Source organism: Typopeltis vanoorti, chromosome 9 (assembly GCF_054136105.1).
Source record: "Typopeltis vanoorti isolate ZY-2024b chromosome 9, IOZ_Tvanoo_1.0, whole genome shotgun sequence".
Lineage (NCBI taxonomy): Eukaryota > Metazoa > Arthropoda > Arachnida > Uropygi > Thelyphonidae > Typopeltis > Typopeltis vanoorti.
The window spans coordinates 48,259,112-48,273,828 of record NC_143557.1 but is presented as its reverse complement, the minus strand read 5'-3'; the positions used below and the strand labels follow the sequence as shown (position 1 = coordinate 48,273,828).

Below are 14,717 nucleotides of genomic sequence, written 5' to 3'. Positions count from 1 at the left end.
AGAGACAGCCTGCTTCACGTAACTTAATAAGGGTGCTCGTTCAGCTATATTGCGGTAGGCTCCATCGCTATGCTAATAATTCCTGTTAGAGTAGCAATTGCGGAAAGAAGTTTTTCCAAGCTTAAACTGATTAAAAATTATTTGCAAACAGCAATGACCCAACAAAGATTGGTTGGTCTAGCAATATATTGATAGAGGTGGACATAGCTTATAATTTAAATTTAGAAGAGCTTATAAAAAGTTCTATTGTGCAATATCCTCGTAGGGCAAACATTTAATAAATCTAAGAGGGAGATGTTAAATCCCATTTTATTTTATAGCCGGGTACGAAACTCGGGTCGAAATCCATCGACATCCATAGAGTTTCAATGCCGAAAAAACTTTTGGCGGAACCAAGTGTAAATGATCACTTGGGTAGTACAACACCAGGAAAAGGTGGAGCAAGCTCCATCACTAACTTTAATATTCTCTCATAATGTAAAACCCAGCTCCTAAGAGATGTATAAATACTGTTTTACATTATGAGAAGAGGTCACTACCCAAACCGGTTTCAACCTTTTTTGAGGTCTCATCAGTGAGTAGGTAGACCTGGAATATCAAGGTTTTAAGTGAACAGAAACTTACATACCTCTACTATCGAATTGCCAAAGTGGTGTACTATATATTGTTAAATGTTGTTTTATCTTTGTTATTTAAGAAATCTTTTTTACTAAGTAATTTAAGGAAATTACAACGTCACTAGGATATACATTAAAATAAATTTTAATATACTTCAATATTTCGTCAACGTCACGTTGCCATTTTCATGAAACTTAAGAACAAGACGCATGCACGCAGGCACAACAAACAGTAAATGAGGAAGAAGCAGGAAGCTATTATTTTTCCTAAAGTCCTGATGGTGCCCCCTAGCGGGCAATGTTGGTATTTTTGGGCGATTGGGCTGAAGGTCTTCTGATGTAGGTTTCCCAAATTTGAGGCCGTCTCATGCAGCCAAATTCGTTGTGGTTCGGATTGTTTCTTAGGGCTGAAGCTGATAAGCTGATTCCATGAAAAGCCTTTCATACTTGTATTTACTATGGTATACTATCATGGCTTTCTTCCACCATATTCTATGGCAGGTATCCAGTGGATACCTGCCATAGAATTCACCAGTACAGCCACTCTGCGCAAGACCAGAGTGGCTGTACTGGTGAAACTGGATGTAGTCCTTGTGTTCTGAAATTCTGATATTGGCTGTCCTGCCTGTTTGGCCAAAGTAGGACAGCTTACAGCTGCAAAGGACCTGGTATACACCAGGTAGGTATAGGGGGGGGGGTTGGTCTTTAGTAGAGCGGATAAGGGATGCCAATTTTTTATATGGTCTGTAACAAGAAGTTAAGTCATGTTTTTTTAGGATTTTTGTAATTTTTTCCGAGGTGCCTCGGATATAGGGTATGGTGATGGATTTAGAGTAATCCTTGTTGTGTGTGTGGGGGGGTTGTGGTTTACTAGTTTCAATATTTTTTGGAATTTTTTTTGGCGGGGGTAGCCATTGGCTGAGAAAGTGTTGAGAATGTGGTTTAGTTCTGTGGTTAGGGCATTGTCATTTGAACAGATAAGTTTAGCCCTGTTGTGTGGTGTCTTAATGACTCCATATTGTTGCAAGGAGGGGTGATAGGATTGTTGGTGAATGTATCTGCCTGTATGGGTGGGTTTTCTATAGACTGAGAAAACCAAGCTTCCATCAGGCTGGCGGGTGACTAGTGTGTCTAAGAAAGGAAGGCACTTGTTTTTTTCTTCTTCCAGGGTGAATTTGATTCTGGGGTATTGGTTGTTTAAGTGTGTTAGGAAGGAGAGGAGTGCATCGGAGCCATGTGGCCAAATAGCGAACACATCAACAACACAGCGAAGCCAAATGGTTGGTTTTTGTGGGGCAGAGTTTAAGGCTTTCTCTTCGAAAGTCTCCATATAAAAGTTGGCCAAGGGTGGGGAGAGTGGAGAACCCATGGCTGTCCCCTCTATTTGTTTGTAGAATTTTCCTTTCCAAACAAAATAGCCTGAGTTCATTGTGAACTGAAATAGGGCTGTGATATCGGGAAGAAATTTAGCTTGGATTAGCTCTAAGGATTCTTTGAGTGGGACATTTGTGAATAAGGAGGAGACATCAAAACTAACCATTATGTTAGTGTGTTTGAGTGTAAGGTTTTCTGTGCTGGCTTTGAAGTGGACTGGTTTTTTTTGTGTGAAGGTGTGTTGCCAGTATAGTGTATGAGAGCTTTGGCCAAATGTTTAGCTAGTTTGTATGTAGGGGAATCAATGCCATCCATTATGGGACGTAATGGCACATTTTCCTTATTTATTTTTGGGAGTCCATAAATACGGGGGGGGGGGAGTTATGGAGTTAAATGGTTTTAATTTGTTAGTGATTTCCACAGGCCAAGAAGTGACCTTCTTAAGGTGCCTGTGGAGTTTTCTAATTTGTGAGTTGGTGGGATTGTATACTCGATAGGAAGGTAAGTAGCCCGTTCTAACAATAAAGCTTTCAGCTTATCTGTGTAATCCTTTTGGTTAAGCAATACTGTGGCGTTCCCTTTATCAGCTTTGGTGATTATTATTTTCTTGTTTTTCTTTAATTTCAGTAGAGATTTAATTTCCTTGCTGGGCATGTTAGCTTTTGGTGGTTTAGCTTTGGTCAGAACACAAGCTACATCCAGTCTAATATCGTTGGCAACGTAGTTTGGAAGGTGTCGTATCCCACGTTCAATTCTTATCATAATATCTTCAGCAGGTATTCTTCTGGGCGCAATGGCAAAGTTGTGGCCACGTGCAAGGGCATCGAGTGCTTCAGGGTTTTACACTAATTGACCACAACTTCCTACCGAAACAGTAGTCAACCTTTCGTCAATTAGTGTAAAACCTGAAGCACTCGACGCCCTTCAATATTTTGCGATTGCCGAACTATTGAAGTATATTAAAATTTATTTTAATGTATATCCTAGTGACATTGTAATTTCCTTAAATTACTTAGTAAAAAATGCATAACCAACGTCTAAGCCTTTCCACGAGAATTAATAAATCTTATTATGTAATTGTTTTGCATTAATGTTTCTCTTGTAATAAAAACAAAATAGCAATTGGAGATTTTCTTATATTTTTGTCTTATAACCCATCAGAGGTGATATTTAATTGTTTGCCTCAGGGCACAATCTAATCTGGCAACAGCCCTGCTCATTCGCCATGTGTGTAACTAATGCTATGTCCAGACAAATTATGTTTAATAATCTAATGATATATACAAAAACTATTTGTTATTGATAAGTTATTTTTGGTTTTTGTTTTCCATCCCACCTAGTTTTCCAGCAAACCCTGACTTTAGAACACTCTAAGCAATTTTTCAGCTGTAATTGGCTACTATCCATACCAGTTTGTTGTAATTTATATGTATACTTATATGAGTTATTTTTTATTTCTTTATTAATTTTCATTAATAAATGAAACTCACTAAATGCCCGTACTCACTAAAGTGAGCTCCACCTCAGGGGCTCACTTTAGTGAGTACGGGTGCAGAAAACCTGAGGTACCTGATGCTGGACCATGCCTTACTTCATGTAATATACATCTGTTATATTATCTGTAAACTGGTCCCTCCTCTTCCTTCCTTGCTTCTTTCTTACCTTCTTGCTCCTTCTCCCAAATGCTATTAGAGTATTCGAGGGCTAGGAATGAATCTTTCCTATTTTGCTGTGTCATTTCGTCTTATGCTAACAGGGCATTACCAAACACTGTAACATGGTCAGGTCATCAAACAATGGTCATACTGCATCGTCTGTCGCGTGAGTTACCAAGGGACACGTTCGGGTTTTAGGCAGAGGGACCCATTCAAAAAATATGTTAGTCTCCCTTAGACACCACTCCTCACTCTTCTAGAGGAAACTCCATCAATGGGCCAGCTACCTGTTTGGGGAGGTGTTTATGGGCAGCACAAAGAAATGGTTCTGCAAAAGGACGGAAAGGCAACGACAACAGCACCAGACTATGGCTTTAGGCAACTAGAACATCTTCTCTCTGACAGGGAAGGAGAAGGAACTGGTCGAGGAAGCCAACCGCTACCAACTAGATTAAGTCGGGCTTTCTTCGACGAAGAGGAGAGGCTCTGGAACTGTCGACCTGGATAAGGGGTGGAAGCTCTACTACTCTGGTGTGAGCCCGACAATGTCTGTACTCACAAGCCCTTGCTGTCAGACTGTGTTGCTGAGTGGATCCCATTGGGGGAACGGGTATGTGTGTTAAGGCTCCAGATGAAAAACCACGACTTGGCTGTGGTGCAAACCTGTGCACCAAATCTGGAGTCAGAATATTCTGCCTTCCTAGAGGAAGTGGATGCTGCTTTTGACAGGGTGGCAGACATGGAATCAGTCCTGCTAATGGATGACTTCAATGCACATGTTGGAAAAGATGTGGAGGGGTGTTGTTGGGAGGAATGGAGACCCTGACCTTAACACGAATAGGTTGAAATTATTGGACTTCTGCTGTACTAACAGCTTGTCCATTATGAATACCTTCTTCCAGCACCGAAAAGTCCATAAGTATACCTGGTAGTACAGGGATATACTTGGACAAAAGTCTCTGATTGACTTCTTTATAGTCTCAGCAGACCTATTTTCCTCAGTGCTGGACGTTCGTGTGAGGAGAGGGGCAGAACTGTCATCTGACCACCACCTTGTTGTCTGCACTCTACGGCTTCAGAAACCAGATGCTACCACCATCGCTGGTAGGCCTAAGCAGTTATACGACGTGAAATGGGAGGCACTGGAAAATGATGCTGTGAGGAGGAATTTGCAGATGACATTTCCTCCAGGTTCAAAGAGATTCCCAAGCATACTGCAGATGTTGAGGAGGAGTGGGAGCTGTTCAGAGCAGCTGTCACTGCCTCTGCACTCATGCTGTGACAGAAAGCGGCTCAGCGTGGCAACGGGCAGTGAGAAAAGGACACCTTGGTGGAACCAAGAGGTCCAAAAAGCTGTCTGAGCAAAAAAGGAGGCCTGTCTAACATATCTTAGGGTCAGATCACCTGAGATGTGTTTCTGGTATGCTGAGGCACGAAAAGCTGCTTCTGAGGTAGTAAAGACAGCAAAGCAGAAGGCTTGGGAATCCTTTAGCGAAAGATTAGACTCATCGTATGCAAATACAAACAAAGTATTCTGACAGACCATCTGCCGCCTTCGAGGGAGGAAATCATGCACAGCAAGGGCAATTAAGGCCTCTGATGGTGCACTGTTAACAACTGAGAAGGATATCCTCCACAGATGGAGGGAATACTTTGAGAGCCTTCCTAACCCAGGTGGCACAGTAGTTGTGGACATCCAAGAGGTGCAGATTGGGGCGATGACTAGTCTCACAGCAGAAGAGGTCCATTTAGCAATAAAATTGCTAAATGCTAAATTGCTAAATATCTATTAGGTTACAAAAATTAAATTAAGCTGGAGAGAAACATGCTCACAGAAAATTAATTAATTCATTCATTCATCTTCAAGGCCCACCTTTCCTTGGGTTGTGGGGGCAGTAGCTGCAATTCGGGAAACCCTTAATACTCAACCGCTGCTTCTCCGTGTTGAGAGATCACAGTTACATTGGTACGGGCACCTGGTCAGAATGCCACAAGAGATGCTCCCCCAGCAGGCCCTCTTTGCCATGCCAGAGGGTGGGAGGCCATGTGCAAGGCCAAGGACTTGCTGGATAGATTATATCCTAAACCTTGGGTGGACACGTTTGGGAGTCCCACCAGAACACCTGAGCTTGGTGGAGGAGGATCGTGACCATTGGAAGTGTCCTCTTGCAGCTACTGCCCCCACAACCCAAGGAAAGGTGGGCCTTGAAGATGAATTAATTAATTTTCTGTGAGCATGTTTCTCTCCAGCTTAATTTAATTTTTGTAACCTAATAGATAATAATAACAGGACTCTAACTTTGATGTAGTAAGTTTTTTTTTTCCTCCAGTGGTCAGGCCAGTAGTTTTAACGGTTGATCAGTAACCTTGCATAGCATGTAGATTGTATGCAGCTTTTTCTTTGTGTATATATGTGCATACTCCAGATGATGACCTTAATGTGAAGGTCGAAACGTTGAGTGTTTATTTTGGTTTATATTAAACTAAAGTTTTACTCTAACACGGTAACTGTTTCCATAATTGTACCTGATATTTTTCCTTTTCTTCATGGTTATATGGCAATCAGAATTCATCATAAAAATTATGGAAACAACTACCATAGAGTAAAACTTCAGTTTAATATAAACCACAATAATCACTCGATGTTTCAACCTTCACATGAAGGTCATCATCTGGAGTAGACACATATATACAAAAAAAAACCAAGCTGCACTACAACAACATAGTATACTAAAGTTGCATTGATTTGATCAGCTGTTAAAACTATTGGCCTGACTCCTGGTGAAAAAAAAAACTTTGCTACATCAACACTAGAGTCCTGTTATTATTATTATCTATTTGGTTAGAAAAATAAATTAAGCTACAGAGCAACATGTTAACACAAAAGTTACTTATATAGGTATACATATAAATTAAAACAAAACAGTATAGATGGTGGCCAATAAAAGCCGAAATAATTGCTTAGAGTCCTAAAGTCAGAGTTTGTTGGAAAACTTGAATTAAGTGGGCTGAATAAGTGCCATCCAAATTCTTGGGATTTTTATGCTACCATTGTTAAGATTAGGATGGTTAATTAAAATTTCACATCTTTAAATTTCCATTTATGCCAAATTTTTGTATGATGTAAAGAACATGTACTTTTCAATTAATTTAGAATTTTAATATAGATATTGTATAGTATTTTTCTAATTTGTCTGCTAGCTATACTTGTTTTTCCATATTAGTGGATAATCTGATTATAGACAACATTGCACCTTAGTTGACATGCTTATCTATCTGTTTATTTTGATGTTTGTTACATTATAGTAATTTTCATTGTTCAAGCAGTCCTTGGTTAATGACTGCTTGATAAAAGTTTTTTTTATTATAATTTATTCTTATTGATAGAACAATCTGAAATAATTTTTTTTCACTGTAATTAAACTGTTTTTTATTGGAAAAATTATTTGAAATAATCAATCCTCCTAGCTTTGTGGGATGTAATAATTTGGTATTTAGGATTTGACTTTTTTTTTTTATTAATTAACATAACTAATGTTAAATCCTAATAACATTAGGATTTAACATTAGTTATGTTAATTGGACCATTTTCATGGAGAAATTATGCTAAACAAAACAATGCCCTTACAGCATTCTGCCTACTGAAAGTTTCATCATCTCAGAGAGATAATTACAGCAAGCTAACGTCTCCATACGTAGCATTGATAAAGCTGTCTTCTCACATTTTGATAAAATTATGATGCCATACTCCGAAAGTCTAAAATTTACTTAATGTTTAAAAAATTACTTCAAGTAATTTGAAAGGATGCAAATAATATTTCATTATTTATAATATATTGGATAGGGTGGAGGGATGGTTGGAAAGGAAACAGTGAATACAAGGAATACGTAAAAATTTTTTTCTTGATTTAGATTTCCTACCCAGAATTTGAAACTTTTCTTTATTAATCAGTACATTTTTGTCAGATATTTGTTCAGATATCAAAATGAGTAAATACTAATACTTTTTTTTTATACTACTACATAAAGCTTCTATGATAGGAGACGTGAACTTGTTTATCAATGATCATGCAACCATAAAACAAGCTGAGGTTGAAATAATGATCGCAGGTATGTAACAGCAATGAAGTTTTGATTACATTTATACAATATTCTGTCAGATCACTTTTCTGAATTGTGAATTTAAACACGAAATTTTTGTTGATGTGCTTATGATTATTCATTATTTAACATTATTCATTCCTATTTTATGATTGAGGAAAAAATTGTAACAAATGCCGAATTTATTTATCCTATTGTTCCATATTGTCCATATTCCAATTTAGTTCACATTGTTCCAATGGAACTTAGAAATTGCTTTTACAGATCTCTCTCTCTCTCCTTACGCACACAAGGATGAAAGTTGTTTCCCAATTGCAGTGGCAGAAGATGAACATGACATATGTGCCAGTGTGGAAAAACTGATTACTCTTAGAATGGATTTGTTTATTCAGCACACCTACTAGAAAAAATTTGTAGAGCTTGGCATTCCATAAATAACACTGCTGCCACATCAGAGATTTGAAGATTTTTTGCTATCTATAATTTATAAGTAAAATCAGACATGTCAGAGTTTTGTCTGAAAAAGATTAACACGTTCACAATACTGGCATCCTGTAGTAAGGTGTTTTTCAGTGATGGAATATGTGATATATCTTGCAGTGACTATTTAGAAATCATATTGAGTAAATCAAAAACAATAGCCAGAAATCAACACATTTAGATGTGTGTGTCCCTGAGTTTAGCTTGATACTAGAATTCAACTAGAATATGGCAATCTGATCACTCAATGATTCCTCTCTCTCAAAGTCACTTCACCTTGGTTTTTGTGTGTTATGCCTCTTCTAAGGTATTTTCATTAGCAATATTCTGCTGCTGAGCTGGCTACCATCATTCCTCCACTTTCTTTCAAGATTATAAGTACACAAGTATACGTGGTCAACACCCATTTCTGGTCCAGCTACAAACTTAGTAAACCAACTTATAGGAGAGAATGACTACTATTTGGGTTTTTTTTTTTTTTTTTTTTTTTTTGTCAAATATATTTATTTTAAACTAAGTTATACCAACTAGTTTTGCCAACTGTGGCTGTTGGCTTCATCAAGAAACTAGTTGGTATAACTTAGTTTAAAATAAATATATTTGACCAAAAAAAACCCCCAAATAGTGGTCATTCTCTCCTATAGTTCTCGTGGTCAAAAATAACCATTTTATTATCATAAACCGACTTATATTCATTTTCTTTTTTTCCATCTATCTCTATCCTTTGGAACAGCCTCTGTTACTCTGTTTTTCTTCAGGTATGCAATTTTTGGCTGTTTGTGAACCATATCAGCAGATTTTTGGTTCTTTTTACCTTCTTGATTGCACATAGCATTGTATTATAGGCTTGGTGACCTTTCACATGGGTGAGTGAGTGTGTGAGTCTGATATTTAATGTAATCATTCCAGATGTAATTTGGAGTGATTGAAAAGTTAAAACCTTTCTTTAGGATATCTGATTCATGTTTGGATAGGCAGTGATTCGACATGTTGAAAATCACTTTGTTATCTGGGAGGCCTTTGTGTGTGGTATATTTTCTTGTAAAGTTCTTCAAATTTTCTAATTTGTTTGACTTTATTTAACTGGAAAGTTTTTTCATAGCTCTGTTCTATCATGTGGTCTATATTATTCCAGGTCGTGTGATCTAGACTATAAGAAATGTCATCAAAATAGTTGCGGCAATTAACATCACTTATATTCAATTCGTACCTGATGTGTTGGAATCAGATATCCTAAAGAAAGTTTTTAACTTTTCAATCACTCCAAATTACATTCCTAAAATGGACTTTATGTGTGGAATCGAAAAAAGTCTCTACCTGCTACCACAAGCTGTAGCCAATGATATTAGATTCCAAAGCACGATTATTCTAGCAACAGCAAAACAACCAAAACTTAATACCACTCCATATGATAGGAAAGCTATTCGGAACTTGAGGAAGAACAAAGAAATAATAATAACTAAAGCAGACAAGGGAAAATGCCACCGTCATCCTAAACTCAAAAGACTATTTCAAGAAGATAAACGACTTACTATCAGACAGTTCCACGTACAAAATCCTCAACAAAGATCCTACCATGAAGAACCATAATGAGACAAACTTCCTGATCCATAACATGAATACTTGGCCTGAAGAACTAAAAAGAAAGCTTAAATCCTCGCATCCCATTATTCCTAGACTGTATGGAGCACCTAAAGTGCATAAGGAAGAAGTGCCACTTCGTCTGATTGTAGATGGCAGGTCCTCCCCCACTTATCTATTGGCTATGCACCTGGCTAACTTACTTAAGGGAAAAATCAGACAAACAGAGTCCTACATAAAAAAATTCTAAACAATTTGTTGACAAACTTAAAAACGTGAAGATAACACAAACAGACATAATGACCGGTGTCTAGACGTAGTATCCTTATTCACGAATGTACCAGTAGAAGTAGTCATGAACATCATCAAAGATCTCTTTCCTACTGATATTACCAAGATGTTCAAGCACTGCTTACAATCAAATTTCTTCCAAGTTAACAAAGAGGTATAACAACAATTAGAAGGCCTAGCCATGGGCTAGGCCTTCTAATTCTCTGCACTTGTTGGTCATTCTTACAATCATTTGCTTCATGGGTATTTTCACACACTTGTCATCCATCCTAATTTCTTTAGTTTCCTGACTTTGCACTTCTGCACTCTCAGTGAAAAGCTCTCTAGACACGTAACTCCAAATCTATTTAAGTTGCACAAATCTTTATATCCATGAAACTCAGGCCATAGGTCCACAAACTCTATATCATTTCTTCTGCACAACCTATGTATTGATTCATTAGCTGTCATTGCCCTCCTGTCTTTTCGAAGATATCTCATATATGTGGCTATTAAAATTTTTTGTTTAGAGTATTTCAATTTCTTCCAGAACTCAAATTTGTTGACTACAACTTAAATCTTGAATGCATTAATGCATGACTATATACACACATGGGTTGCAAGTCAGGGAACTCAATTGATCTTTTGCATCCAGCAGAGCCACTTTCAAATTTGTCATTATACAGGATGTTTTTATTTTCTAGTAGAATTTTCATGACAAATGAGTGTTTTTTGAACCACTTCAGTGATGTACTTTAATTGAAAACTGCCTCAAAAGTAATTACTGATATGACACACACACACACACACACACACAAATTAAAATTTTTAAACTGTTATTAATTATTGGAATCAAAAACAAAAAAAAACATAAAAAATCTCTACACAGAAGCAACAATCACTGTTATTTTGCTTTCTTGCAGTATTACTTTTTTTAATTAGTTTTTTTTTTAATGAAATGGTCTTTGATTCATCAGCACTTTCAAAATGCAGACCTTGCATAAAATTCTGCAGTTTCTTTTATAATCTCTGGTCAACTTACCTTATAAAACTGTCACAGTTTCTACATTCATCTTTGAAATAATGTTGGATCTAATATTCACTTGACTTATATAATTTACATCGCCGAACTGAAGCCTTTGGCTCTTTATTTTAGTAATTACTTTTGTAAATTGACCAAGAGTTTGCTTACGAAAAATACATCTCTCTGACATTTCAAGTTCCTTAATACCGCGAATGAGAGTTTTTGCTCTCTTAAGGTCTCTAACTGATTTCAAACCAGCTAGTTCGAAAAAGGTCAGTGAAACTTTATCAAAATGGACCAATAAAAGGTGAATATATAGACCAGGGGTGGCTAACCATGCGTTCTTTTGGAGCCAAAATAATTCTGGTAAGACTTTAGAAGAGCCACAACCTTTGATCATTGCGATGGTACGGGAATACGTGAGTGTGCACATGGCGAGGTGGGTAGGTGGAGGATGCAGAAGTTATGCCTTCATGCCACAACACATTAGTTAACTTTTGGTGCTCATCTATTGGTATCATTCAGCATATTGTTGTGTGAGTTCATTGACAGTGATTGTTATCGTTGAACTCTTTTTTAAGTGCTTAGAAATGTCGCATAAAAAACAGGCCAGAGTGGGAAGAGGAATTTCTTTTTGTGAATGGCAAAGTAAACCAATGTGTGCCATATACCAATTAACACTTGTGCAATTCAAAGCCTGCAAATCTCAAGTGTTATTATGACATGCATCGCAGTAATTTTAGTAAAGAATTTCCTCTTGACTCGGATCTGAGGCAAACTAAACTTTCAACTTTGAAAGAACAACTCCATGGTCAGAGTAAATTGTTGCCCATGTTTACTGAAGAGGCTGATGTTACTACCAAGGCTGGTTTTATTTTAGCGTGTAATATTGCACAGTCAAAATGTCCGTACACGAAAGGAGAATTTACGAAGAAGAATATTGCACAAATAATTTCAGTTTTAGACTCGGATAATAAAAAAACCTACTCAAACTGATTGAAAAAGATGCCAGTCTCCAGGCATACAATTGAAAGGAGAATTTCTGTTATCAGTGCTGACATTGTAAATAACTTACACCATACCTTGAAAAACTGTGCTGCATTTAGTCTGGCTTTGGATGAATCTACAGATATTCAGGACAAATCACAACTTGCTACCTTTGTCCATTTTGTATCTCACGACCTGGACATCAAGGAAGAGCTATTAGACTTGATAGTGTTGAAAGATACAACATGTGGCTCTGACATCAAAGAAACTCTCAATGTTGTACTTACAAAAGCTTCGGTGTAGTGTGAAAAAATCCTCAGCATTGCAACCAATGGTGCTCCAACTATGATGGGTAAAACTAAATGACTCATGGAGCTCCTTGAGAATGATGAATTATATCCATTTTTCCTACCCGTGCATTGCATTATTCAGTGTTTTGCCAAGTGTTTTAAATTTGAACAGGCAATGAACATAGTTCTAAGAATTGTAAATTTTATTCGTTCAAGTGCTAAAACATCGACAATTCAAAAGCTTTCTCAATGAGTTGAATTGTGATGAGATTCCTAATGGCGTATCATGGTTTTGTTTAGTAAGGTGGCTCTCAGTTAGCAATGTATTATTTTTTGTTGTTGTTGTTAGACCCAATCAAACAGTTTCTTAGCTAGAAGGAGAAATTTTTCCCTCGTCTTGAAGACAATCAGTGGTTGTTAGACATGGCATTTTTAACCGATGTTTTCCAGCATCTACAAATATTAAATGATTCACTTCATGGGAAAGAAAAACTAATAATCAATCTCTCACAGACTGTGCTAAGCTTCCAAAGCAAACTGCAACTTTTCCAGAGAGACTTGGAAAATAAAACTTTCAATCACTTCGTTTATCTGAAAAAAATACTGACAAATTATTCAGGAGTGGAATTAGAAACAGGATCTTATGTTAGGAAATTAAATGATCTGACTGAAGAACTTAATTGATTTTGCCACCTTCGAGAACTTAAGCCAATTTGCTTTTTTGGAAAATCCTTTCCTTACGAACGTGTTTGAGCGTGGTTGTCCTATTTCAAAATCAAATGTGATAGATGTCACAGCTGCAGAATTGGAGCTTTTGGAATTTCAAAAGAACAAATTACTGAAGCTAGTGAAGCAAAATGGATGTTCTGCAATTGAATTTTGGAAGCAAGTTCTGGACTAACAGTATCCAACACTTAAACAATGTGCCAGAAAACTGATCTCCATTTTTGGGACCATGTACTCCTGTGAAGCGCTATATTTGACTCTTAAATTTATTAAATCTAAATATAGATCTGTTTTAAATGAAGAACATTTGAATGAGCCTATAAGAACTGCTTTGACTAATTACACATCTAATTTTAAGGAGCTTAATAAGAAAATGGATACAAGGAAGGCCTCTTCTAGTAAATAAGTAACTAAAATTATTGTGTTTCAACTTTAATATTATTCTAATTCTTTAAAGAACTTCATTTAATGTGTTTCGAATTAAACTTTTTATATTACAGTAATTTTTATTAACCCTGTTTTAATCTCCCTCTTCTCTCTTTTTTTTTTTTTGTTTTGTTCCTCTTTTTTTGTTGTTTCCTCTTCTCTTTTTGTTTATTTTTTTTCCTGGTAGAGCGTGAAGAGCCGCATGACCCGTGGACACAAGCTGCATGCGGCTCACGAGACACGTTGTTGCCAACTCTGATATAGACACTTGGGCTGCGCTTATGTCTTCTATATGGTCCATACAGGGCCGGTGCTACCATTTAGGCAAACTAGGCAACTGCCTAGGATGCAAGCCACGAAGGGGTGCAAAACTTCAAGCTATGCTTTATTCATACTTTACTAAAATATCAAAATTAAATAGTGATATATGATTTAGGTATCGATTCTTTTTCTTATCCCTCACACATCACACTATTTTACTATTTAACTCTTGGTTCTTTTTTGTTCCTTACCTAAATGTGATTCATTTAGAAACATTTTAGTTTATGAAATAAGGGGCACACTTGTAAACTTTGCCTAGGGTGCAAAATAATCTGGCACTGACAGTGGGTCCATACTAAGGCAACTCGTGAATGCCGGGGAACGTATTCCCGTAACCTCTCTGGTCAAATTATTTTACAAAACTGTCATAGTTTCTACATTTGGTTTTGAAATAATGTTGGATCTGATATCCACTTGACTTATATAATTATTTTTATCTTTTTTTATACTGTGATCAGATGAATTTGTGCTGTCTGTAAATAATGAACAGTTTATGTCTGTTTATACTAAGCTTGTATAAACAGACATAAACTGTTCATTATTGTTACTTAAATATAAAGAGCCAGTAGGCTTCATTTCGGTGATATAAACATTATTTAAATTAAGGGGATATTAAATCCCACATTGTTTTAAAACCAAATAAGAAACTCAAAGATTGGAATCAGAAAGTTTCATGCCGAATATAGTATAGTAAACTATAAAAGTATCGGCGAATACTAGCATGAGCTAATGCACGTAGTCCAAGTACGTAGTACAAACTAGGGCAAGTCGTAGCAAAGGTGGTAAAGTTCCGATCGCTATTCTTGGTATTTTCCATAATGTAAAACACATTTCCTAGGAAATATATGCTGTATGCATTAGCTCA

The 14,717-nt window shown here is 36.8% G+C and overlaps 1 protein-coding gene across 3 annotated transcripts in view; it reads left to right on the top strand.

Moving 5' to 3' along the window:
• Mnat9 (microtubule-associated Nat9) overlaps nucleotides 1–14,717 on the top strand; it is a 105,915-nt gene that overhangs the window by 44,063 nt on the left and 47,135 nt on the right. For all 3 annotated transcript variants that reach the window (XR_016548825.1, XM_090397921.1, XM_090397920.1), the window contains exon 4: nucleotides 7,676–7,756. Coding sequence is in view for 2 of the 3 variants with exons in the window: in XM_090397921.1 (XP_090254047.1) it covers nucleotides 7,676–7,756 (81 nt within the window). In the remaining variant the exon portion in view is untranslated. The remainder of the gene's footprint in view (nucleotides 1–7,675; nucleotides 7,757–14,717) is intronic.